Raw genomic sequence first — 27,769 nt, 5'->3', positions numbered from 1 at the left:
GCTGGGGCTAATGGGAAGGGGCGGCGGTGCGTTCGGAGCGATGTGATTGGAGGCTGCCATGCAGTGGGCGGGATCCGCGGCCGTTGCTTTGCACTGTGTGTTTGTGTGGCGGCCATATTGGATTTCTGGGTGAGGAGGAGGAGGAGGAGAAGGAGGGGGGTGTGTGAGCTCGGCAGGGGCAGTCGCCGCCTTTTCTCGCTTGGAAAGGGTCCGGAACTAGGGCTGGGGATGCTCTAAGGGCAGCTCGTGCTCTCTGCACCGCGGCAGCTTGTATCCCAGGGAAAAGGGGTGCACCGTGTTTACAAACCTATCTTTATTTCATGTGGCCCCCGGGCCATGCACAGCCCCAGCACGGGGGTTTTGAGCGCATGCCTTCCTTTGTGGCTAACTGTGGAGGATCCCCTGCAGAAGTTTGTCTTCGGGATTTGTACAATCTGAGACTACCTTGTCTCAGTTTAAAGAGCTTCACTGACACAGCCCACCAAGGCTCCTGCAACCTACTGCCCAGGCACAGTTTCCAGGATTTTCTAAAGCTCTAGAGCAGTACAAACTTATTTATTTGTTTCATATTCTGCTTTTCAAAGGTACTGTAGGAATCTCCCTATCCCGAGGGGTTTATAATCTAAGTTTGTACCTGAGGCAGTAGAGGGTGAGGTGACTAGCCCAAGGTCATAAGCATCAATAGTGGGATTTGAACCCTCACTTCCCTGATTCCTAGCCTGCTGCTCTAACCACTGAGCTTAACATTGTTGCCGACCTTTAGCTTCGGTAGAGACTGAAGACCAGGTTACTGAGTGAATAGGTTGCAGTAACAATATTTGTCAATTATCTCTGGCCAAAATATATTTGTACCTGCACACTTCTGGAACAGAGGCAATATATATGTATTTTGCATGTGCTGTACAGCATAATACATTGATACTTCAATGTGGTGGAACAATTAATCATGCAGATACAATATCAAACGAATTTCCAACCCAAAGAGCATAGGTTCTAAGTGGTAGGCTGACTTAGTAAAGGGAGGAATGATTGGAGCAGTCAATTAAAGAGATTCAAAGACATCCATGTGCTAGTGTGATGTTAACATAACTAGTAATGGTTCTAGTAAGAGTGTAGTCCTCAGGCTGTAAGAGAGTTTGAGATGAAATAATTATCAAAATGCTGGTGAATGTCGTACCTAATGAAAAAGGGTTTTATGCTTAATGAATAAGACAGCAGTCTTTCACATGGCAAGATAGTTTAAACCCGTGAGGCTTTTAATCTGCAGCACTCCTTAACCCTTCCTACCTGAAGAGTAGAAGGGCTTTTTAAAACTTATTTAAAGATTTAATTTCTCACCTTTCCAAATTCAAGCACAAGGCAAGTTACATTCAGGTACAGTAGATATTTCTTTGTCTCTAGAGAGCTTACACTCAAGTTTTGTACACGAGGCAGTGGACGGTGATGTCACTTGCCCAAGGTCAGAAGGAGTGTCAATGGGAGAGGTGAGATTTGAGCCCTGATTTCCAGTCTGCTGCTACTCCAAGTCCAATTCAAGACCTAAACCTAGTCACTCTGCACGGATATGCAATTGAGGTGCGATGTAAGAGGCTTCTTATTGACTGTAGATTATCTCTTATGGCTTTAGAGTCCATTTATGTAGACATTTCCACATGTTGAGAAGAGAATCTAAATTATTTATGCAAATTAACACTAAGGATTTTCTTCTTAAAAAAAAAATCTGAAGAATTGTCCATGTAATTAAATCAACTCAAGTCACAGAATCGGTGGTAGAGAGTAACTGAACTTGCATCCCTTAGTTTCTAGCCCATAGCTCATTTCTTTAAGCAGTAGAATATACTTTCTCACCAAATAATTTGCTTTTGTTTTCTGTTATGAATGAAGGAGTGATTTGTGTGGCTTGAACTTGGAGGAGAAGTGTAAGTTCTAACTGGGAATTAGATTTCTGTGGTTTGGCTCTTGTAATTCAGAGCACTTCTTGGGGTTAGGAGCTAGTTGAAAAGTCCTGAATTAGGAGGGAGAGAGAAGCTAAGAGTAAAACTTTCTGTTCTAGGGTAAAATTCAGATTTAGTGGGACAGCGAGAGACTTGAGGATGCCCTGGCATTTTTTAATTCATTGGTTGATCCTTCTGAATGGAAGAGAAGAGTGATGATAAAAATCAAGCCAATCTGGCCAGATTACTGAATCCAAAGCTTTGAAACTAAATTTACAAGCAGCACCTATCCTCTAGATGTGGCTGTTAATTTAAAGCTCACTGCTGAGATGCTAATACATTCTGATATATCTATATACACACACAGCAGATAATTTCTGAGGGGGAGACAATACAGGGCCCGAAGGGAGTGTGAGAAACTTGTATGAAACTGCTCCTTGCTGCGTTCTCATTTCTTTCACCTTTGCCATTTCCCCTTGCTTTCACTGGGATAGGTTCTTAATTTTCTTTCCCTGACTGATTCTCTTTGCATTTTTAAATTCTAACATCTTTAAGCTGAGGCTTCTGCAGATTCCCCCATTATACCGATGTAAAGGTTTGTCAGGATTGTATTTACCTTTTCTATCAACTCCTCATAGTCTCCTTTTCCCCTGTCTGGCCCATATTGCAATATTTTATTTTATCTGAATGTTTCTGTACAGAAATCATGGTAACTTTAGTTTGGAAGTTGGCAGATATAAGCACATATATTAATTTCCTGTTTCTTCACTGGTGCACCTAACCAGCTGTAATTTTTTCTGACACCTTAGCAATGTATTCTACAGGAGTTTCCTCCGTTGAGAAAGCGGTTGCTTTTATTTTACTGTTAAGTTTGAAAGAATACATTTGAGGTATCACATGTTGAGTAGCCAAGACAAATTTAGTTTTTCTATTTCTTTCCATCTATTGTAACTCTGCAGATTTCATTTTAGTTTTACAGAACTGTTACCTTTGCTTCTGCTAAGTTTTTACTTTGGGTCATAACATTAGCCCCTAATAATTGTAATTTGAAGTCAGACTGTGAGGTCATTTAGATCCTTTTATTTATTTATTTATTTATTTATTTATTTATTTATTTATACCAGGAATTTGTTAAAGGATATGTCATGCTGCCTCATGAAAATCATAACTGTAATGAAGAAATCATGTTTAGTTTGCTATTTTGGCTTGCTCTCTTGCTGCAGGTTACTGCTCAGTTTCTTTGTAGAGAGCCTTGGGAAGAAACAAGACAATTCTGAACTTCCGCATTGAACTTATCTGGCACTTCAGCTGGTGCAGCTCTTATACTGCTGCTTTGTCCCATCTCCAGCATCTTTGGAACTGGGTTGCTCATTAGTTTCCACATTCTCTTGAAAGTTTACATCCAAGACAAATCCTAACATCTGGTATTTATGGCTGCTAACATATCAGGGCCTCATATTTGCCTTCAGTCTTTATTTTATTGTATAAAGAGTGATGTTGCCCCATTACTGCTGAGAAACTAACACGATGGCAGGCGGTGGGGGAGGGGAGGGGAATTGGATTCAGATGACAACCAACACGGGCCCTGACTTTTATAGTCTGGGGTACTGCCTCGCAGATAAAAGGGGAAAAGCACAGGACTGCTTCTACGGCCAAGTCCATAAGCAAAACATGTCAGCACTGCCTGAATTTTCAAGAAAGCTCCTCACCCAGTAAAAATGTTGCTAGTTGCTTGGTTTTGAGGATTATTACCCTTCTAAGGCTTGGGGCTAACTGCACAGAGCGGCCGTTACTACCCTTAGCAGAAACATGGGGGTAACCAGCACGGTACAACAGATACTACCTTAAGCTTGCTGGGCAGACTCATGGGCCGTTTGGTCCTTTTCTGCTGTCATTGCTCTATTAAATGTGCAGTGAAGTGGCCTGGTGACTGAGGTACTGCTGTACCTTGATGTGTGGGAGACTTCCCCAGCCTGGCCAGGGCTGTATAGAGGCAACATTGTCTGCTCCTGGGGGGCAGGGGGGAGACTTAGCTATCAATTGACAGTAATACTTAGTGGCTAGTCAACATTAGCCAGGTTCTGGAGGGAGATATGCTTTGTTATCTGGCCAGGGACTATTACTGCCATGGCTAAGCTGAATTGGGTGGGGGAAAAAAATCTTGGCTTATGACACCAAAGTGAAATACAGGCTGGTTCTGACTGTCCAGGTCCATTAAAAACACCTACTGCAGCTTCCTTGACCTGGAGAAGGCTCTTAGTTTCATTAATAAAATAACCTCTGTGAACTACAAGTGGCCTCTCCCATCTTTGGAATCTGGATCCCAACCCCAGTTATGTATGCATTTTGGGCATACAAAATCATGAGAGGTCTAGAACGGGTAGATGTGAATCAGTTATTTACTCTTTCGGATAATAGACTAGGGGGCACTCCATGAAGTTAGCATGTGGCACATTTAAAACTAATCTGAGAGAGTTCTTTTTTACTCAACGCACAGTTAAACTCTGGAATTTGTTGCCAGAGGATGTGGTTAGTGCAGTTAGTGTAGCTGTGTTTAAAAAAGGATTGGATAAGTTCTTGGAGGAGAAGTCCATTACCTGCTTTTAATCAAGTTTACTTAGGGAATAGCCACTGCTATTACTAGCATCAGTAGATTGGGATATACTTAGTTTTTGGGTACTTGCCAGGTACTTGTAGCCAGGATTGGCCTCTGTTGGAAACAGGATGCTGGGCTTGATGGACCCTTGGTCTGACCCAGCATGGCATGTTCTTATGTTGTGGCAAACTGACACATCCAAAATGCTCGTTTTAGAATTGATTACTTCCTTTTATGTCTCTTCATCTTTTGTTCCTTACCTACAGATTGGCAGTCACACTGACTTCTCATGGACAAAGGGTTAATCTGGAACCCTAACATATGGGTGACCAGCTGCGTTGCTGTCAGACAGCAATTCCCATATCTAGTTCTAAAGAACCCCAGGCATGTCAGGTTTTCGGGCTCATCACAACATGCAAACTAACCAAACCTCTAATAAATATGTTTGTGGCTGTCTTAAAACCCAGACTTGTTTGGAGGAGGAAGGGGAGATTTCTCAAGGTACAGCTGTCAGAATCACTGCACTAGAGCCATGAGAAATAGTCTGCTGCACATTCCTCCATTGCTTATCAGAATAACTGAGGCCACCAAGTTCTGCTTTTCAGTTACCTTTTGTAGTTTCAGCGGGACTTGTCTCATTCTGACCCTGTGCATGAAGAGCAAGACGGATGAGCCTGTAATTATAAAGCCCTCCTCTTTTGGGCTCCTTTCAACTCTTCTTTCTCTCTACGGAGAATTAATGTGACTTTGGAAATCAGGCACTAGGCAGACTCTTGTTTTTAAACAAAAGGTTTGACCTCCACTTTCACTGTATGACTCTGACATGGGTAAAGTACATAGAATGGGAAAGTGTCATGAACTGGCCCTTTTTCCATGATAACTGACCAAATTAATTGAATGTTGTTCCGATTTTGGGGAAACTGCAGCATTGTACAACAAATACTAGAACCAGTCATTTGCCAGGGCCCTGCTAATGGCATCACCGCAAGGTGATGGATGGTGTGGAGGTGCAGTGCAGGCTGGAGACAGGTTTTGGGATGTGGTGTTTGTCTGGCAGAATGGCACTCTGTGGGGTTTGTGCCACGTGTTAATACCGTCTGTATTAAGTGCAGTTTGTAAATATGTTGAGGAAGAAGTGAAATATTTATTACTGGGATTGTTTCAAGTCCTGACTCAGAATGTTTCTGCAGTGAACAACTGCTGCCTCCTGCCAGTTGTTTTATATGAAATGCAGAACTGAAGGTTAACGTAAGGATTTGACTGGAGGATAGTTCATTTTCATAACCCGACAGCCATCCGAGGTAACGGCTCCTGGGTGTCTTTTTTTTTTTTTTTGAAAGCATGATTGCCACTTGTGAAGAAGAGAGAACATGTCAGCATTTGGCCATGTGTGTCAGCCTTATTGTTAACTGAAAAATATTTTCTCGGTAAAATGTCATATTCTGCAGTGGTTTGTGCATTAATGTTTTTGTTTGTTTTCTATTCTGTCACCTCACAAGTGTGTCACTGACAGTTGCCATACCCACCCCATTACTGCTGAGAGACTGACTCGGCCTTGCTCTTTTCCTGGTCCTTGCCAGTGCCGTGCCTTCGGTGGCTTTGCACCTGCCTTTCCTTTCTCTTCCATCTCATTGGGAGAGAGAATTCTTAATTTGTAATAAGAAATAGCCATGCACAGCTTGACTTAATTTTTGTTTTTATTCAAATTCAAGCACTGTTCCAGAGTCTGTGACTTGCTTTTAATTGGCAAATGTGGCGAGATTTCCACTTGGAAGAGAACTGTACGTTTTCACATTCACACACAGGGCCAGTCACCTCTCGTGCACTTTCCTCTTTCTGGTCATCCCCTATGTCTCTCGAGCTTCTTCTTTGGCTATGTGGTGAAGTTAGAATACAGAATTTGTGACTTAGTCATGTCTCATTTCCATAGCAACAAATGATGATGTCATACACACCATTTCATGGCTTCGCTGCGTGATCGAGTCCAAGGAGAGCGTGAGTGGCTGTTTAAAGGAGAAAGCGGCTTCCCCCAGCAGAGCTACCTGGAATAATTAATAGTGTCAGTGAAGCAAGTACAGCTATTGATGGGAATGAGCACTGTGGTGGGAAATTCCCCCTGTAAAACAAATGAAAATAAATTCCCATCACACTTTTTTTTTTTTTTTTTTATCTGGCTCTAGCTGCCTCTTTCTCTCTCTCTAACTTGTCGTAACATGGCCTGATAGGAGGATTTTCCTGTACCCAGGCATTTGTCGAGTTTCCTTGAGCTGGTGCTGTTGGGTTCTTTGCAGCTTTTTCATTCCTGCCTGGTTAAATGGGCCTCCTGTGTGAGGGACACATTAGGTGCTTGGCATTGTCTCAGAGTAGCTATGAGATGTGGAGGATTGCCCATAGGGCTGCAGTATTGGAACAGGTCTTCATGAAATGGGATGTGCCATGTACGTGAGATGTTGGCTCCCCTACCTTTAGTTCAATATGCCCCAGCAATATAATCCATTATGGTTAAAGGCCCTACATTCCTCTTCCCCATCCCACCCCATTCTATGCCAAGCAAATCCTCGGGTTTCTCCCAAATAGTACTTTTTTTTTTAATTGGCACTTTTGGCATGTTAGTGTCCCTTGTTAACATCTCCTGTATTTATGGAAAATGAACTGGCTGTTCAGTTATATTGGCGCATCTGTAAACATCTACTTTTTGTCTAAACTCCTTTCTGTATTAGTGACACCACGCAAAGAGTATTCAGCTTTGTACAAGGGATAGCATTGACTTTTTTTTTTTTAATGGAAGTTTTAAGATTCCAGCAAATGCAAGTTTGGAAAAGAATATAAAAATAGTTAAGGCGGTTTGCCTTCGTTAAAGGCATTATGAGGATATTTGTAAAACAAGAGTTTGCGCTTCATTGTGGTCGGGCTTGGCTTGAAGATTCATGAAGGTTCAAGTGTTTTATGAAGGTATCTTTAAATGGGGTGTAATGATGTATGAAATCATGCCTGGACCAGCCATTTATGATCTTAGTATAAGGATGTAGGTTGACAGTTATCTACCAAAAGTAGTTTTATACAGTAGTGGAATCTTTATATGACAGTGTTTTCTCAACTTCAGGCAAAATACATACATTAGCATAGTCCTAGAGCATGTATGCAAATATCACGTGTATGGAAAAACCAGACATATTTGAAGACTGAATGCCAGAGCTAAGAACCACTGCATTTCAAAGCAACTGAGAGCAGCAAAGTTGAAGATAGCTACTTGTCGAGTGTGGGATAGAACTATGCTGTAACACCAAAAAGAGTGCTTGGAAATTTGGATGAATGGCAGACTTGAAAAAGTTTGGCTTATGAAACTGGGTTTCACAGTTTGTTTAATATTTCTGGTCTCTTCTCCTGACTAATAGGGAAATCCAGTCTGAACCTCATTGATTCTGGTGGTTGATTCCTTGGTGCAAATTTCTGTCTTGTTGCAGCTAAATTGACCTTGGCAACAAAATCTTTTGGATTTTTCTTGCTGCCCATATGGCTCTTGGCAACTTACCTTCCCTTTTTGGCCTGCATCTTGATAAAATAAGTAGTCGGGGTTTGTTTGTTTTTTTTAAGTCTTCCTTTGTCTTTGAGAAGTATTGTTTCTAATGATTTTATGAGCCATCTGTCCAGTTGACAATGGATTCCAAGCTAGAATTCATAGCTATGTCATTGGAATAGTTGACTTGGTATTGAGTAAAATTTTAGCATATCCTTCCAAATGGCTAAGCTTATATGGCTGGAAATTAGCAGTGTGGGCAGGAATGACTGTGCAGGCTGGATGTGCCACTTGGTTGTTTCCTGCTGTTATATTTTTATATTTATTTAGGAATTTTATATACTGTCGCTCCAAAAGATTACAGCGGTTTACAAAAGTGACAGTCATAGGTCAACATAACATCTAAAACATGTCAACTATAGGGTTAGGGTAGTACTTTGATAGTTTCCATTTCAATAGCCATCATAATGTGTTATGATGAGAAGAATGGATTAGACCCTGTGTTTGCTAATTAGAGTATTCAGTTTGATCCTAATGTGGAGGTTCACTTCTGAGTCACTGAACTGGGTGACAGTCCTGTGCAGACCATACTGATAAATTCTGAGAAGTCAAGATAATGCATTTTCTGTTTCACAGTGTATACTTTATTTAATGTAGCTCTCACATGGCCTAATTTTGTCTCCAGTTTTCATGCATTGTAAAACGGTGTTATATATAGTGTTTCATTATGTATAAACGTAAATGGTTTGTTGGTTCATTTTATAGAAAACGCTTGGTAAAACTGTAACTAAGAGTGCAGCTTTGTCACACAGTGTATAATGAGGCTAGCTCCATTCTTTTCTCTTTATACAGGGTACAAGCAGGGGCCATAAATAGTTGATACGGCAGGAAAAGCTACAGGATATCAATAGCAGAAATAGGAACAAAACAATCATATTGCTGTTAAAAGGATGGAAGGGCATGAAACCAAGCATTTTCTCCATATTACTCTAGTGATGGTAGCTAGGATATATTTTTATTTTTTTTTACTTGCATGACACAGCAGTTTCTGTCCTCTCTCACTAATCATTCACATAAAGCTCTTCTGTATCTAAGGCAGAAGTTACAATCTTGAAACAGTCCTGCCTAATTACAGCACAGAATATGAAATGATTAATGGACAAGGGTGCCTGTCAACAAGCAGGATTAAGTTAGCCATGACACATGGGGTTATGTCATCCGACAGCACCGAACAGGTCCATCTCTCCAGCTCAGAGTTTTTATTATTGAGCATGTGCAAGAGTTCCTTCCCATGCATGCGCAGTGCCTCATGAACCAGCTTTCTCTTTTCCTCTGCACTATTGCATGGATGTGTACCCTCTGTGTCTCTGTTGAAAACAGTTTCCATTGGCCTGTCGGCATCTTCCTTTCTTTTTTAAACTTTATTTACCTTTACTGCCTCTGCAGCCCCTCAACAGCATGTTTCAGAGATACTGTGGGGAAAAAGAATTGGAATTGTCATAAATGATGCCTGGTAAGACCACCACTCCCAGTGGTTTCAAAGATTGTGTGTGACTGGATAATGTTGATCCCTGATGGCCATACAGTTTGCTTATAAATGCCTAGACCCAAATTATAAAAGCTGTTATGTAGCTGGATGTCTCCCCAAGGTCCAGTGGAATTAGGTGTAGCAGATCCTCTTCCCAGAGCAGAGCTTCCTCGGGTGCAGAATCAAGCAGGAGCTCCTTGCTTAGGTTCTGCTGCTCATGGTATCAGATTCTAGATCCACATTGGTCCCAGCATTGAAAGGCACAGAAACATGGGCCACCAGAATCTTCGCATTTTTCATTGCATTCCTAAGCCTCATCCCGCTCAGAAGTGCTGAAGAAAAAATGCCATTGCCAATGCTGAAAGCATTGAAAGTAATCTGTGTTGCATCTGGTGCCATCAATGCACAAGGCTTTGGGCAAACCTCCAGTATCTTCCCAGTGTTTAGCCTTCAGTCTGGATCGGTTACATGGCTCAGCTTTGACTTGAGATGCAGTTGCTTCTCTGTTAGTGGGTGATTGAACTGGTATCTGCCAAGGAATGTGGCAAGGGTTTCTACTCCCAGTATTTCCTTCCCATGAGAAGTCACTAATTAAGGCCCATCCTAGATTTGTGAAAGCTGAACAAAAGTCTGTTATGAAAGAAGTTCAAGATGAACAAACTCCATACCATTCTCACCTTCATTCAAGCAGGGAACAGAATATGTGCTCTGACTTGGATGCATATGCTCGCATTCTCATCCACCCTTCACACTAGAAATTCCTCAGGTACACAGTGGATAAGACACTTAGCCAATATAAAGTACTTCCATTTGGGCTTTCAGTGGCCCTGAGAGGCTTCACAAAATGTTTGGCGGTACTGGCGGCCCACCTATGCGGCCAAGGGATCTATGTCTTCCTGTATCTGGACCACTGGAGCCTTCCCAGGAGGGCATTTTGGATTCCTTGAAAGGACAATTCAGCTTCTTTAGTCTCTGGGTTTCATAATTTTATTATCCTAAATCCTTGTTCCTACCCAGGGGATCAAATTCATCAGATCTGGATATACTCACTGGAGGAAAAAGCGGTTCTTCCATCCAAAAGGGTCCTCTGTCTCCAGGCATTGGTCCAGGACATGCTATAACATCTTCAAGCTCAAGATGACATCTTGCCAGTGGGGTCTTTGTCTCCAATGGGATCAGTTGACTCAACCTCTCCCACTCAGAGTAACCAGGGAGATGAAAGCATCCCTTCTGTGGTGGCTCAATCCTGCAGTCCTGGAGGTAGGATCTTCCATTCAAGCAAGGCCCTTTCAAGTATCTTTGATCACCGATGCATCCACCAAGGGGTGGAGTATGCATACAATTCCTCTTGGACTTGAGGGACATGGTCCCCAATAAACATCTTTAAATCAACTTATTGGAGTTATGCACCATCTAGCATGCATTAAAGGCATTCACTCACTTTGTTTAGATCAGAATTCTCATCTCCTGAAGAGCCAATTGGATAGCAATGTTCTATGTGAGCAAACAAGGATGCACAGGGTCCTGGGCACTTTACCAAGAATTCCAAAGGATCTGGGAATGGAAGATCAGGCACAGAGCTTCACTTCAAGCAGCTTACCTTCCCTGAGTCACCAACACATTAGCAAGACTCTTTCCTACTCAAGTGATCTGTGGATCAATCAGTGGCAGTCGATCTGTTCAATCTTTGGGGTCTTCCATCCATTGATCACTTCGCTTCAGAAAGCAACAGGGAAGTAAATTTGTTCTATACTTCCAAACAAGTTCAGGCTTGTGCCCGACACTTCCCATACAATGGGATGCAAATTTAATCTAAGCATTTCCACCACTTCCATTAAAGGTGAGTACTGTTCCAAAGGTGCTCCAAGACTGAACACATTTGATCCTCCCCAGACAAGTGTAATTCTTCTATCTCATCAAATTGTCAGTTGATGCAGGAAGGAGGTCATCTCTTTCATCCAAACAGAACACCTCACAAATCTGACTGCATGGATATTAAGTTTCCTCTCTGGCACACTCCAAAGAGGTTGAGAACATTGTGATCTCGACTCGGAAGCCGCCTACTAGAAAAGCATATGTTTAAAAAAAAAAAAAAAAAAAGCATTTTTCTTTGTAGTGTCAGACGGGATCCTAAGGATCTGCTTCACTACTTATCTTTATCGGGTTTCAGCTCCTTGGTGAAAAAAAAAGTTTTAGTAATATAGTTGTGTATTTCTATCCCATGGTTTCCAAATTTATGAAGGCCCACAGTTTTTAAATCCCCCATGCCTTGGGACCTCAATGTCATCTTGGCACAACTGATGAAAGCTCATTAAAAATCCATTAGCATCACTGAAGTTCCTCATGTGGAAAGTGGTGTTTCTCCTGGCTATCACTTCAGCTAGAAGAATTGGTGAATTTCAGGTGTTGGCTTCCCAATCACTGTACTTTCAGCTCTTTCACAAGGCTGGTTCTCCGCATCCACCCGAAGTTTCTTCCTAAATTGGTTTCTCCTTTTCATCTGGATCTAGTGATTTATTTTGCCTGTGTGCGCAGTTTTGGTCACCATATCTCAAAGATATAGCGGAATTAAAAAGGTACTGAGAAGGACGACCAAAATGAAAAAGGGATGGAACGATTCCCCTATGAGGAAAGGCTAAAGGGGTTAGGACTCTTCAGCTTGGAGAAGACGGCTGAGGGGGGATATGATAGAGGATTATCAAATGAGTGGACCGAAAATGGTAAATGTGACTCAATTAATCTTTCAAAAAGTAAAAAGACTAGGGGGACATGCAATTAACTTACTAGGTGATATATTTAAGAGAAATAGAATATTTTTTTTCTCCATGCATAATTCTGGAAATCATTGCCAGAGCATTTGGTGAAGCTATTAACATAGTTGGGTTTAAAAAAGACTTGAAACAATTCCCTAGAAGAGAAGCCCATAAACCATTATTAAGATGGACGGGGAAGTCCACTGCTTATTCCTGGGATAAGCAGTGTGGAATCTGTCGAGTTTTTGGAATCCCTGCCAGGTACTTGTGACTTGGATTGGCTACTATTAGAAACAGGATACTGGGCTTGATGAACCTTTAGTCTGACCCAGTGTGTTTTATGTACATTCTTTCTAAGACCTTGTGCACATAAAGGAGAAAAGGCCCTTCACACTGGAGTACAAAAGGGCTCTAGCTTACTTATTAGGCTTCTAAACCATTTGTGTCCTATGATCCCAATAGAATGGGTGTAGAAATGGCCAAATGTACTATTTCTAATTGCTAGCGGACTGTATTGTGCACTACTATATTCTGGCTGGTCTACAGCTTACGGATTCTATCAAGTCTTATCAGGTCAGAACCATGGCTACATCAGTAGCTCATCTGAGATCTGTCAAAGACATCTGCAACTCTCCGCTTGGGATTCCCCAAGCATCGTAGCTAATTTAGCCTTGCTTATCTTCAGAGAAAGTATATTTATGGGAAGTAAACTCTGTTCTCCATAGGTAGTTTTGAATTTGCATTTCTTATTGTCCGCTCGCTTCCCTGCAGAGTAGAGTAGACTAAAGCTGAGTTCTACAAGGACTGAGGAGCTCATAAGGCAGTGCACAGGAACTCCCATGCATGCTCAGTAGTAAAAACTCTTGAGTTAGTTAGATGGGTCCATTCAGCGCCATTGTGTGACATTGCCCAATGAGTCATGGCTAATTTATCCTATCTGCAGAGAACACTATTTACGGTAAGCTCACATGCTTTCTGTTACGTTGTGAGAAGGTAGCACTTAGTTTTTATATTTAAGAGGCACAATAAGTGAAAGAAAAAAGTAATGCTAGAAGGATCCTTTTGGAGGAGAACAATTCCCAATGAGTCACATTTCAGATGCCTTATTGCCTCCTAAGCTTGCTGTCCTCCCTATATTTTACCATTGGCTGCTTTTTTTTTCATGGGTCGTGTCAGATTACTTTTGCTTTCGTTGAATGGTTTCTTGTTAATGTCCGTATTGAGCAGTAATATCAACATTTAGAGAATAGGCTGTTTCTGCATATTAGGTGGTGTTTGCAACTCTGTGGCCAGACTTTCATAGACGCTCTTTAAAAGAAACCATATATTCCCCAGTATACAGTATGGCAGGCTGTTGGACAGAAAGTGGTTTTTTTTTTCTTATTTTTGTAGAAGAATTTCTGAGGAGTTTTAAGAGATTTTTGCATCACTCTTCATTTTAAATAGCAGAGCCTCCTGTTAGGACTGTCTTGGTAAAATTGCTTGAGATGTACAGGAATGTAACTTGTTCCTTCTCAAGCTTTTCAGAAATTAATAAAATTCTCATTTCTTAGAATAAGTTTTGTGGATCTAATTCAATATTGCTTTTAATGTGGTCCTTGGGTGTTTCTGGTTTTGAGGCAGTCAGTATTGGCGAAACAGAGATAAGTGAGGTCTGGGGATAGCACTTAGATGTACACATTTTGAGTATAATGGGAGAAATCGTGTTAGTCCCAGATCCTAATGGAACTAACCAAGAAATAAAAATTCTCACGTTAAAAAATTGGCAAAAATGAAAGGAGGAAATTCAAAATGCTGGTTGGTGGTAATAAGGAAATCTGCCTGAACTTGTTTGACACCACATCTTTCAAAGAATAAGTACCGAGAAGGGGCAAAGGCTTTACACAGTGCGACTTGGTTGAAAATTGTTTTTTTTTTTCCATGCTTGCTGACTCTTAGAAATCGTCGTGCAACCCTGCTAGCTGTCACTGCCCTGCTGTATGAATTGCTCGACCAGTGGAGATCCTGTGCTGAAGCTGGAAAGAGTGCGACTGGGGAGACAGGCGAGAAGTTTGGAATTGACCGTGAGGGACCTGGGCTTTGAGATGCCTCAGGTGAGAAGTGTTGAGAGAGCCCCCACCTTTCTTAATTAGAAAAGTCCGTAAACGTGCGCAGCTGAGGCCCTAGGTTTCCTTTTCACACGATAATGTGCAAGGAATACGGCAGTGGCCTGATGCAGCCAGTTACAAAATTGTCCCCGTTTCTGGTACAAGTAGAGCATTAAGCTTGCTCTCTTGTTTTAGCTAGCTAGTGTGTTCTGTCCCAGTGAGATGACACATGACAAACTCGCTGGCTGTCACACTTCACCCCTTGGGTTCTTTCACACCCCATTCGAGAAACCTTGAAGTCAGTTTTCCAAAAACTGTTGAGTGGATTACTTATCCTAACTAAACATAGTGGAACTTGAAATCTGAACTCATTTTCCTAAACACCTTAGGTAAAGATTTATTCTCACCAGGCACAAAATGGGGGAAACCCCTGTATGAGTAAGGCCCATTGATGTTTTGATCTAGGGGGGAGAAGGCACAGGGAAGAGGCTTAGGAAGCAGTTTATTCACAAGAATCCATGTGTTGCAGCCCTGTGTAAGCGGAATGGATCCTCCTTTTGGGGATGCCTTTCGGAGCCCCTCGTTCTCGGAGCAGACACTGATCAGCACAGACCTCTTAGCACACAGTTCGGATCCTGACTTCATGTATGAACTGGTAAGCAGTGTTTTCTTTCTCTTTTCTCTTCTGCAGTGCATAGCTTTTAAATGTCACTTAATTTTGTTTTAAAGAAGCATATTTCTATGAAACGAGACATCTTTATTGTGATACTTGCTGTTGTAGGTCCTATGCAGTCCACTCTTGAGCCAAGGATTCTCCTGATGTCAGTCTTCCTTCATTAGATTCAGAAGTACTCGCATTTGTAGGCACAGTATCCCTGTTTAACCATGAAGTCCAATAGTACCTAAGATTAGATAGTGGTACAAGACTGCAGTTATGTCTGTGAAACTTCCATCCCCCCTTCTAGCTTCAGGCTACTCCTGAGTTACAGCACAGTTCAGTGTAGTAACGCGAGTGGCCACTTCATTGTTGTCTTGCAGCTCCATCTGCCTTAGGGTTTCCCAGCTATTCTACCATTTGGTAGTACCTTGTAGTGGAACTGAGATGCAGAGTAAGTGTACTCTTAGTAGATATGTTAAAGGAAAAAATAGGCAACTATGGTATCAGAAATGCCATTCTTTTTTGTGTTGGCCCTATTTTTCTTTAATTCTTTACCAATATAAGTTCTCAAGCCAGTTCTCTTGATTTTTTGTTACAGGACAGGGAAATGAACTACCAGCAGAGCCCGACAGATAACTTCCTGTCTATGGAGGAATGCAAAGAGCTTGACAACCTGGAGGCCTACACGGAGGTTCTGGAGAACGATACAGTCCTGACTTCAAACTGGGAGCAGTGGGACACATACTGTGAAGACTTAACCAAGTACACCAAACTAACCAGCTGTGATATTTGGGGAACAAAAGAAGTGGACTACCTGGGTCTGGATGACTTTTCAAGTCCTTACCAAGATGAGGAAGTCATTGGCAAAACCCCAACCCTGGCACAGCTGAACAGTGAGGACTCCCAGTCTGTCTCAGACTCCCTCTATTGCCCCGATTCCTTCTTCAGTATGAAACCAAACCCCTTGACCCCATTCCTACCAGGAAAAAAGCTCTCGGCGAGTCGAGCAGCGGCACCCGTCTGCTCCTCAAAGAACGTCCATGCTGAGGGGCCTTTGCCGGACTGTGTTCAGCGGGCAAGTAAGCCCACGTCCAGCACGCAGTTGACAATGAAAACAAACTTGTACAGTAATGAAAAGGTGAATGTTCATGTGGAGTGTAAGGACTATGTGAAAAAGGCAAAAGTAAAGATTAACCCGCTTCCACAAGGCAGGCTGTGTGTCAGCCAGGTACCTGTACAGGCGGTGAAGGAAACCTCGTGTTTCTGTGGAACAGTAGGAAAGAGACAGGAGAGGAAAGGCATACAGGCCTTTCAGAGCCGGGGCTCTTCCATTTTGCCTTTTAAAGAAACAAAGGACATCCTTATCCCTGCTCAGGAGAGCCAGGGGCTGGCTGCTGAAGAAAGCAGCCTGACTGCCAGCACCTCCGTGCTAGACACAACGCAAAAGAAAGAAGAGCACAATTACTCTCTCTTTGTCTCAGACAGTTCAGGGGAGCAGCCAGTTAAGTGCAAGCAAGAGGAGGAGGAGGAGGAGGAAGAGGAGGAGGTTGACGATGAAGATCACGATGAGGGCTTTGGCAGCGAACATGAACTTTCGGAGAACGAGGAGGAGGAAGAGGAGGAGGAGGAGGAAGACTATGAGGATGATAAAGATGACGACATCAGTGACACTTTCTCTGAACCAGGTACCTTCAAGTACAGCCGAATGCGGAATGTTAGCATAGCAAAGATGTGGTCCTGGCTGTGTGCAAAATGCGATGTATTATGATATCCATTTCTGCTAGCAACTGAGCATATCTGTCAGGTATAAATTATGTGCTTGCGTGTGTGTATACAAACGTCTGCACCATGAACATTTCTCAACATGCCAGGTTTGCATGGATCTTTCCCCCACTAGTCAACACACCATACTCCACATCTTAAAACCAAAAATGTTTTATTGGGAGGCAGCAAATACGCATGCAAAAAATTGAAATCCGATTCTATAAGCCTCTACCCTGCCTAGTCAGTACTTGGTGGGAGTACTTGTGGCAGCTGTGTGTCTGGATAGGTCTCCACCAACTTTGCAGACCTAGATTTGTCAGTATTAGCACATTTTCTTTACAAAACTGTTAAAACTTTCAAGGTCCTCAGAGCATTGCTGGACACCAATCATCCTATAGATTTTCGATTGGATTGAGGTCAGGGCTCTAACTGGGCTGCTGCAGTGTAGCTTTGCCTGTGAGTTTTGGGTAGTTATACAGAAAGGCAAATTCTACCCCAGTTTCAGCTTTCTTGCAGAGGGCATCAGATTTTCCTCAAGGACACTTCTGTACTTTAATCCATTGTTCCATCTATCCCGACAAGTGCCCAAGTCCTGCTCATGAAACGCTGTCACCTCCATATACTGCGCAGTGGGGATGGTGTTCTCTGGGTGACGAGCTGTGTTGGCGCAAAACAACGCTTTTTCCAATCAGACCACAAACCTTTTGCCACATAGCTTCAGTATCACCTGAGTGTTCAGATGGAATTAAGCGAGCTTCCTTCTCGTCACAGTACCTTGCAGGCCAGATTTGTGGCATTTGCAGTATTGTCACATGCCCACTTTGAGCAGTCTCTTCCGAGGAAGCCTGTATGTAGCTCATTCAAAGTTCCCATTGGCCTCTTGGTTGCCTCCCCGATCAGTCTCCTCCTTGCTCAGCCAGTCAGTTTGGAGGGACAGCATGATCTAGGCAGGTTGAATACACCTTCCGTCACTAATTGTCTTGACCCTCCTTTAAGAGATATTCAAGGACATACCCATCCCCAGATCTCTGCCTTTTCACAACTTGGGACTCATGGTTGGGCCTTTGCTTTGAAATGCATTAACCAGCAGAGAGAACCAACAGGAAGTGCTGAATGTATCCTGTCGTCATGTGAATTGATGCAGTTCAACCCAGGTGGGGGCCAATTCACTTGGCGAGTGCTTTTGAAGGCGATTAGTTACACCAGAGCTTTAAGTATTTAGGATTGCTATAGTAGTACAAAGGGGGCTTGACACTTATCCAACCAAGTTATTCCATGTTTTCATTTCTATTTCATTTTCTAAGGAATATGTTTGTTTGTTTTTAGTGTGGATGCATGGAACAAATACTGGTTTAATGCATGTTACTTCCAGGCTACAAGGCAACAAAACATGAACGTTTTGGAAGGGAATCTAGACCAGGGACAGGCAACTCTGGTCCTGCTTCTCAGGACACTTAGTGAATATGTATGAGATGTTTGCAGACTTGTTTCTGGCACTTCAGGACCAGAGTTTCCTATTCCTGGTCTAGACTTTATACAGTACTGTATTTGTACCTATATAACTTGTGTAAAACAGGCATCCATTGGATAAAGATGTTCTCTTTGACCTGGACTAAGGTGTGCATTGATGGAAAATAATTACTACAGCTAATGAGCAAACTAGCATGTCTTGTACTGGCGCCATACATGAAGGGCATTATTTTTGGTTAATATATAAACAATCACTTTTTAAACCTTGGTACAAATCCATGGAGCTTAACTAATATCTTTTTTTAATTCAGTTTTTTTTATTGAACTGAATCAAGAAAAACAAATGTACAACCACGATCCACATTCTACAGCGATGCACCCACAATCAACCATATAATCAAAATTAATGCAGTTCACTTTTTTTTTTTTCCTCAAACCCCTCTCCCATGGTACCTACACAGTAAAATGAGGAGAAGGTGAATCTATGTAACTAAAATCTGACCTGCAGTATTAGGTGAGCACAGTACGCCAAGTGAGAATAGGGTCTCAGATATTCAAATAGGAAGTTAATATATCATGTCTAATTGGATCGTATTCTATATAGGAAAACTTACTGCAAAGATGTTTCATAAAGGAATCCATAGAAGACAGTCACATTACATCAAGAAGCAACTAATTCACATCTAGCAGCAATAAGAAAGTGAAATAATAGTTTCAGTGATTTCCCCAGTAAATCGGAAGGACATAGACACAAGGCAAGCTTCATTGGGATCATTGGCCACTGAAAGCTTGAGCACCGTTCTGCTCATTTGCAAGACCCCGTATGATTGTACCGGGGGCAGTCCCACCATGTGGGAGAGAGTCTCCATCAGGTATCAGCCACCTGTGGATAAAGGTTACGTAATGTCTCAGGTGTCATGCACCACCTAAAGACCTGGTGTCCATTCTCCACGGCTCAGGCAGGTGGAGGACTCTTAGCTCTCCCATTCCGTCTTAAGAGCCTTTCCCACTCTCAGTTCAGGATTAACAAGAATGTAAACTCCTTATTTTTAGAAGGTTTAGAGCAGAGGGATTCAGATGTGGCTAGGTTTCCACATCTGAATCCCTGTAGCCTGTATTAAAAAAAAAAAAAAAAAGACATATTTGCAAATCTCTCTTTCTCCAGAATTCTCTATCTTTCCATCAGGCCCTCAAAGCTATTAACACTAAAGAGGAGCACATCATATTAGGTTCTGTAGCATAGTTTGGTTTTCAGTGCCCTTTACCTATATTATAATTTGTCTCATCCTTTGTAAAGTTAGTCCAAGTGACTCCGTGTCGGGTATTTTTTGGACAGGGTTGACTGCAGGAGTGCCAGTGAATTTAAGAGACGTGCTCGAGTTCTCTCGGAAACATTCATGTTATGGAGGAACATTTGATTTTTAAGGGCTTGCCAACAAGCACAGACTGCATGCTCTTGAATGTCTTTTTAATGCAATTGAAAACAAAACTTTAAAAAAAAAAGTCACTTGCAACTACCTAGTGTGTGTGTGTGTTCCCCCTATTTTATATCCCTTCCCCACTCACCCACCACAGTCTGTGGATCTCTCCAGAATGTGGTAATGTGGCTGCAGTCTGGCCTTGAGGTGTCATCACCAAGTGCCGACTGGGGCTTCCCACCTCCACAGCTTCTCCAACCCTGGCTGGCCCAGGCCATACTCCGATTCCCCTCCTGGCAGCTGGCAGCACACAGCATATTCCACTGGTAACCTTTTAGTGGCTAAGTGATAGAACTTCAGCACTCCCATCACTATGTGGGCCATCATCCTTAATCAGTAATTGGTCATCCAACGTATGCTTGTTTCTACCAGACCCCCAGTGTCCAGGGAATTGCCATAAAATTAACCTAGACATTCACTTATAGGAGGGGAGGAGTAGCCTAGTGGTTAGCGTAGTGGGCTATGGGCCAAGGAAACCAGGGTTGAAATCACACTACTGCTCCTTGTGACCTTGGGCAAGCCGGTTTGCTCTCCCTTGCCTTTTTGTTTCACAGAACTTAGGGTGTGAGCCCTCCGGGGACAGGGAAATACCTCCAGTTCCTGAATGCAATCCACTCTGACATGCAGAATATAAATAAGTAAAAAAAAAATAGTAGGTGGCCTTCATGTGCCTGAGGACTCTGCAGCTGGCAAATAGCAAGCCCCGTGTGAGGGTTAGCAGGAATTTATTAGAGGGAGCTGAATGCAGATTAAGGTTCCTTTGAATGGTGTCTTGATATAACTTATGTAAACAAAGAAATTTGCACTGCATCAAAAATATTAATTTTAATCCAATCACGAGATTTCTAAATATCAAGTTCGAAGTAACATCTTTTTTTCGTTTTATGCTGATAGCACTGTATCGGTTCTAGCATTCGTAAGTCGGCTTCTTCAGGAGGGACTTCACTAGGATACCATGCAGAAGCTTTTGGATTTAAATTGTTTCCTCATTTCTTTGTTTACGATTGCACTTTGGCATGTGAGGCTTCTCCACTCTTGCTGCTACTGCACTGATATATTTTATTCCAGGTGAAAATAGTTAGAAAATGGCATTGATAGCCAATGCTGGTCGTGCCTAGAGGGCATGTGGTGGCCATGCTTTTAGGACCTGAGTGCTGAAAGATATTACTTGTGCCTTCAGGATATGAAAATGATTCGGTGGAGGACTTAAAGGAAATGACGGCAGTGTCCTCGCGGAAGAGAGGCAAGAGAAGGTACTTTTGGGAGTACAGCGAGCAGCTGCTGCCATCGCAGCAGGAGAGAATGCTGAGGCCTTCCGAGTGGAACAGGGAGACGTTACCAAGTAACTTGTACCAGAAGAACGGGCTTCATCACGGTGAGAAGCCGCTCCCGGGGCGTTTCTGCTGCTTTAGTGTGTGTGTGTGTGCTTTGAATGTATTTTAAAAGGTAAAAGATGCAGTTCTCCTATCTGTTCATATGTTCATCCCGTGAAAAAGTATATTTCTTCACCCCTCCGTTGTCCATACCCTTATCTCACAGATAAGTCACACATCACGTCATGGTTTATGTATCTGATGCATGGTGCCATTCCTCAAATGGACTTAACGCCCAGTATCTCCTGTATGAAGAAGTGTAAAAATCATCTGCTATGAGCCAGGCTTAGACCAGTCTGGTCATTTAAGTTGTGACCAATGCTGGAATTTGTCCCCATATCTACTGTGTTTCAAACTTAATACAAGGCAAGGTAAAATGCTTTGGAATGAGTTAAAAAAAAAATAAAAAAAAAAAATCTTGCAGTGCAATTATTTTTCCACAGAACCAGAATGGTCATGGAAGGGTCTAGAACATGCTGTTCTCTTCTTTGTCAGCAGCATTGGTCTTCTATTTTCTAGTGCTTGAATACTGACAAATGCAATAATGCCTCTCAAAATTCTCCTTTTTTCAGGGGATCTTTGTGTAATGACAGATGAAATGTACAAAGATTAGAGTTGAAGCGTGCACATTGCTTGCAGACCATGGTATATTAGGGCAACACCAGCTGCTAGACATGCCAGAGGATTACTACTCTGTTACAAATAATTTCTGATGTGCGGAAAGATGGGAGCAAGTCAGTGTCCCAAGGACTATATGCAATGATTAAGAGAACCTTATTGCCCTCCACCTACCCCTATAATCTGAGCCAGGTTTTGTCCTGGATCTCCTCCACTAGGCTCTGTTGTGAGCAGTTTAATTTGTAGAAGCTAATAGATGATCATCTTACGGGGGTGGGTTGTTTCACTCAAGTTAGTGAGAAGATGCAGTGGCCAAAGGAAGAACCGAAAACCAACAAGACTTTTTTGGAAGGAAGACTGTCCCGGGTGGAAAACCTGCCCCGATTTCACTAGAAGGGCTACCTTTGAAAGAAATCTTTATTGAATACATTGAAAGTGCAGAGTCAGGGCTTCCCAGTTCTCATCCTGGCTTCACTCACACACTTAACTTAAAATGCAATGTCTCAGTCTTCCAGCTGCATCCATTGTGATTTAAGTGCAGAAAAGAATGGGTCCGATTCTTGTGGGCCAAACTGCAGGAACATTAGTTTTCAGTTTTGCTTTGTACCTAACAGTTCAGTATGTCCTATAAAAGAAGTCTTTCTTTATTGAAATAGGGAAATACGCAGTGAAAAAATCTCGCAGAACTGATGTAGAAGATCTGACGCCTAATCCCCGAAAACTTCTCCAGATCGGCAATGAACTCAGGAAGCTGAATAAGGTGATCAGTGACCTGACGCCGGTCAGCGAGCTTCCTTTAACTGCCAGACCGAGGTCCCGAAAAGAAAAGAACAAGCTTGCGTCCAGGTAGATGCTCTCCCCCCGTCTGCTGGAGATGAGTAGGGAGGACGTGGGTTCTAGTCCCACTTCCTCTTTGTCAGCTTTAGTGCCTTGTTCTGGCTTTTACCGCAGTAGTAATAAGTCTTCCCTTCCTTTTCTCCCAGCCATATAGCTGGTTAATTTGAAAACGGACTGCTTTCTGCTGAGAGAAATGATTGCTGCTTGTAAACATGAAGTGTAACCTTTATTTCATTCGTTGTTCGCAGGGCATGCAGACTAAAGAAGAAAGCTCAGTATGAAGCCAACAAGGTGAAGTTGTGGGGCCTGAACACTGAATATGGTAAGCAAAATATTTGTACTGCAGAGAGCCAGGGGCAAGGCTTTGCTGCTGCAGTGAGGGTGTTGAAGGCAGGGGACCCTCAGCCAATGGCACGAACAAGTGGCTGCATACAAAACAGTGCACAAATCTGTGGTGGATCTGCTGTCAGCAGGCAGAGGTGGAGCACACAGAGAAGAGAGAAAGCACTCTGCTGTCTAATCCAGTTCCCCCTCTCCTCCTGTATGGCAGGGAATAGAAGGGGAAGGGGTGATACTGAAGAAGACGCTGCAACGAACAGACACAACAAAGGTCTGAATTAACACAAGTCTGAAAGTTGTGAGCAGTAATGCCAATTGTCCAGGCTTCCACCCTGCTCACAACTTTCAGACTTGTGCTAATTCAGCCCCTTTTTGTGTCCCATTACCGAGGGCTTAAGATCTGGCAGAGCAGAGCTAGCAGTATAGATCCGTTCCGGCTCCCCTGAGGAATCGGCAGCTTCATGGATCACTCCCAGCCCTTGGAGGAAGCAGAGCTCCTTACCCTGAGACGAGGCTTGGATTCACTGTGAGAGAGTGAGTTCACACTTGGCCATGGCCAACCACCACTCCCTTTTGGTCTGCAGATGAAGCCCTGGCTGCTTCTGTGTTGTGCAGTGAAGCTGCTTGCTTCCTATTTCCCAGCCTTTTCTTTTTTTTTTTTTTCTTCTCAATTTCTCTCTCCCCCCATCCTCCTATTTCCGCACTATTGCAGATTTTTAGGCCCTATTGATTACGTTTTTTGTAAAGTATTGGTCAAATTACTTGTTTGTAGTTTCTTTTCCTTAGGCCTTGAATTAATTATTTCTATTACAAGGATGTCTTGTTTAATTTCTAAATAATACATTTAAAAAGGGGGAAGAACTTGTACTGGTACAGGCCCATTACTGTACAATGCAGAACGACAGTCTTGTAATTTCCCTGTATACAGGGCTAGATTGCAAAGGGTTCTCTTGACAAAAAAGGCAGAGAAAAGCACTAGGTATGTGAATTTTAGTTTACATTAAGAGCTGTGGTTATATTTTTTCTAGACACATAGTGTTTATAAATGTACAAGTGTGCATGGGTGCTTGAATGATTTGCTACAATCTCTTTTGGAATCTTATTTTTACAGATAACTTGCTCTTTGTAATCAACTCCATCAAACAAGAAATTGTCAGTCGCGTGCAGAGTCCTAGAGAAGATCAGGGGACCAACATGGCACAGAAACTTGACGTGCTTCTCAAAGATACTCTGGGTAAGGAAACCCTGCACCGGTGAGATGAGGTTTCTTTTCTTGTGCACTCTGAGACAAATAAGGCATCTCCAGCTACTCCTGAAAAAGAAACACAACTCTGGGCACATATCAAGCTCCACTTCATGAGCCCTACTTTCTAAAGGGTTTCCCACCTCTTTTATAATGCTAAGAGGTGTGTCGGTTTTTGTTTTTTTTTGTAATGACTTTTTTAATGTTAAGTCTTGATGACTTCATTAAGCACCATTTCTGTAAGGATATAGCCAGTTCCTGTGCATTCCCCAGATCAGTTCAGACAAGTGGTTTTTATTTATTTATTTTTATTTATTTTTAATTTTTATATACCGGAATTCCTGTACACAATACAAATCAGTCCGGTTTACATGGAACGAAAAGATAGCCCTGGTCTGGGAAGTCAGATCAGGGTTTTTTTACAAAGAACATTGAACAATAACATATAATACATTCATAATACAAAGAACATTTTTTGCATCCCTACCAGCAGATGGCGGCAGAGAACAAATCTTTGAGGCCCTGCTACATAACGAGAGCGCCACCTGCAGTCCCTCAGTATTTTCTCCGACTCCAGCAGATGGGAGGGGTGCAAACCTGCAGTCTGGCATTTTTGTTTAAAAAGAAAAAAAAAAAAAAATTGTAGGAAGAAGAGAGGATTCCTAACAGGAAAGATTCACGAGCTGTTAAGTTCCTTCGTAGGCTATCCCTTGGGTAGAGCAGGGGGTTGGTGATCCCTGAGCTAGCTTGACCTTTATAGATTGAGGGGGGGGGGGGCACAGCCTGGGGTTCCATTCCCACATCCCCCTCTGGGTCCTTATCACCTTCAGCGTCGTCCTGGCATCCAGAGACAGGGAAGTATTTTTTAGCTTTTCCTTGCTTGCTGTGGTTCCTTTAAAAAAGAAAAATAAGCCAGCAGGGCTGGTGAGGAAAGTTGGCCAAACGCTGATTGGCCTGACTTCCTGGTAGGCAGGGTTGGGTGAGTGGGGCCGGGGGCTTGAGGCAGCGTTGAGGATGCACTGCTGGTAGTTGCAGGGGCTATTTTTAGACCTGATCACGCTGACGTGCCACCACGCACTCAGTGTGGGAAAGTTTGCCACAGCCACATCTCAGCGCGACTGTGTTTTGCCTGGAGTGCGTCTCCGGAGGGGTTTGGGACCTCACGGAACCCGATTTTAGACACAGCCTAGTGGTAAGAGCACAGAACTTGGATTTCCTGAATCCACTTCCATTAGACTTTAGGCTTTGTCCCAGAGACCTCTGTGTAATCGTGTGCATATTAGAGCTGAAACTTCATTTTTCTTAGCTGATATAAAAGAGGGGAGTAGAAATGTGCCCGGTTTACATCCCATGCTTGGCTGTGTTTTGTCTTCCTTTATTTACAAAGCACAACTATGTTCCAATGTGGCTGAGTCATGTCGACTGGTAAATTCCTTTTTTATACAAATCAATTGCCATTTATTGCATTTGAATACATAGAAAATTAGGATCAACAAATGAGTTGTAGGTAGACTTTTTTTATTGGGAGTAACTCCGTACGTCTGTGACGAGCTTTCCAAACCTGCTGTAAGGTGCAGAGCTGAGATGTATTTGAGTTTTTCAGTAAACAGGTCTCACTCCAACTCATTTGTGGAGCCTCAGTTCCCCGTACTGTGGAATACAGGAATGGAAATTCATCTCTGATTAGTGCACAGACATCTAAGTAAATAAAGCACAAGATAAAACTGAATGCCAGTCCTTAGTATTAATGAAGGCCCGAGGAGCTTTGTTTCTGGGAACCGTGTTATAATTTGGCTTTGTTTCTTTTTAAAACAGAAACTAAGAGAAAAAACCCCCCATCTTAAACTTGTTTTCCCTTCCCTCACTCAGGGCTACCGGTGGCTGGGCAAACCTCTGAATTTGTGAACCAGGTTTTGGAGAAGACCTCGGACGGCGATCCCACCGGTGGCCTGGTGGGACTACGAATCCCAACCTCCAAGGCCTAATGGGTGCCGTTGGCCTCCCTGGCTGGTCAGAGTTCCTTCTGTGCTGTTACTTTCACCACTGTGTATCTCATTCTGTTCCGCATGTTCATTTAGCATTATGTAAACATTTTAAAATTAGGTTACATTGGTTTAAGAAAACAGACAAACAAATACTAGTGAGCTTAACGCATGATATTAAAAGATGCTTAACTACAACATTGTCAGGGCATAAAGGAGATAGTTTTAATGCAGCTTCTGAAACTAGGCGTTTAAAAACACACAAAAACTCCTCTAGGACCAGCGTCTCCGAGTTATTTTTGTTTTGGAAGCAAAACGTATTCTATTTTGCTTGTGAAAAAGAGTTTTTAGAAAATGCCAAACATTACAGCTGCTTATGCTCTGAGGAGAATGGGATGACGAGAACACAACTTAACTCACTTTTCAGCTGCAGTAGCTCTTGAGGTTTGGACAGTTAGAATTAATATTTTGTTCCTAAAGAAGGCAGTTTTCTCTTGCTACCATTAATTTCACTTAGATATTGCACACGTGGCATTAAAGCTGCTGTGCCTGATGGGGAATTTATTTTCTGAGCTTAAAACAGTGTATAAATGTCTGTGCAAGTCAGGAAAAAACCCAAGTCTAATCTTTGTGCCTTGTATTAAGGGGGAAGGTTCTGTCGCTCTGAACTAGGAAAGTCTCTTGTATGATATGATATATAAAAACCCTGGGGTGACCAGATGTATAAATGGTAAAAAAAAAAAAAAAAAAAAAATGTAAAATTATGGGGTTTAAGCATATTTGTTCCAACTCCTACAGATTTTTGAATGTATATAGGAATATGTTGGAAATGTAGATATATGCCACAGAGTCTATGTATTGTATAAAAAAAAAAGCAAAAGATCTCTTTGAAAACCTTAGAACTTCGGTACTTGGCCGGAAGAAAAAATCAAGTTCTTGCACATTTTATTGTGATTTGTTTTTATTTTTTTGTACCAAAGACAAATGCAACTAATACATGGCAAACTGCCAGTCTCCGTAAGGTTTTGCACAGCTTACAAAGATACTGTACTGAATGTAAAAACAAAAGAAAAAATAAGTTTAAAATAAAAGGGTCAGGGGTAGGGAGTTTTACTCAACTGTGAATTTTTATTTCTGCTTTGGGGTCCAATTATCTAAAGGACTAGTACACTATTTTCTTTTCCTTTAGCCAGCTTCTAAAGTACATCAGTTGGTGTCGAAGTAGAGTTTACTAATAAAAAAAGAAAAAAAAAAAGAAAAAGCATTATTTTGCAAAGTTATAGTAGGAAATTTTAATATATTTGAACTTAGGGAAACTATTCTAGTGTTTTTTTTTTTTTTGACTGAGAGTTTAAAATTTTCTTTAGCTTGTAGTAGAATACTTCCACCAAACAACCAAACTATAAAAACTAATTTTTTATTGTAATGTACATATGTATGTAAAGAGAGAGCTACAGATCTTCTAATTCCTTTGTTGCCACTTTATTTCAATTTGATGTATCATTGTGCTTCTGACATTTCCAAGGATCAACATAGGCTATAAAAAAACAAAAAAGATATATATATATTGTAGATTTTTATATTTTTGTACA

The 27,769-nt window shown here is 42.1% G+C and overlaps 1 protein-coding gene across 2 annotated transcripts in view; it reads left to right on the top strand.

Moving 5' to 3' along the window:
- CREBRF (CREB3 regulatory factor) overlaps positions 1 to 27,487 on the top strand; it is a 28,151-nt gene extending 664 nt beyond the window's left edge. The window contains exons 1-9 of one of the 2 annotated variants that reach the window (XM_029583565.1): positions 186 to 584; positions 14,267 to 14,421; positions 14,945 to 15,070; positions 15,672 to 16,758; positions 20,966 to 21,160; positions 22,433 to 22,622; positions 22,862 to 22,935; positions 24,064 to 24,186; positions 26,065 to 27,487. In XM_029583565.1, coding sequence (XP_029439425.1) covers positions 14,308 to 14,421; positions 14,945 to 15,070; positions 15,672 to 16,758; positions 20,966 to 21,160; positions 22,433 to 22,622; positions 22,862 to 22,935; positions 24,064 to 24,186; positions 26,065 to 26,180 — 2,025 coding nt within the window. In that variant the 5' untranslated portion in view covers positions 186 to 584; positions 14,267 to 14,307 and the 3' untranslated portion in view covers positions 26,181 to 27,487. Of the gene's footprint in view, positions 1 to 185; positions 585 to 14,266; positions 14,422 to 14,944; positions 15,071 to 15,671; positions 16,759 to 20,965; positions 21,161 to 22,432; positions 22,623 to 22,861; positions 22,936 to 24,063; positions 24,187 to 26,064 lie in introns of those variants that run through there. The other variant, XM_029583564.1, reaches the window with a different exon arrangement.
- Positions 27,488 to 27,769: the final 282 nt, after the last annotated feature.

The sequence above is a fragment of the Rhinatrema bivittatum genome, chromosome 18, assembly GCF_901001135.1.
Source record: "Rhinatrema bivittatum chromosome 18, aRhiBiv1.1, whole genome shotgun sequence".
Classification (NCBI taxonomy): domain Eukaryota; kingdom Metazoa; phylum Chordata; class Amphibia; order Gymnophiona; family Rhinatrematidae; genus Rhinatrema; species Rhinatrema bivittatum.
The sequence above is the reverse complement of the archived record's forward strand: the minus strand, read 5'-3'. Positions and strand labels throughout refer to the sequence as shown.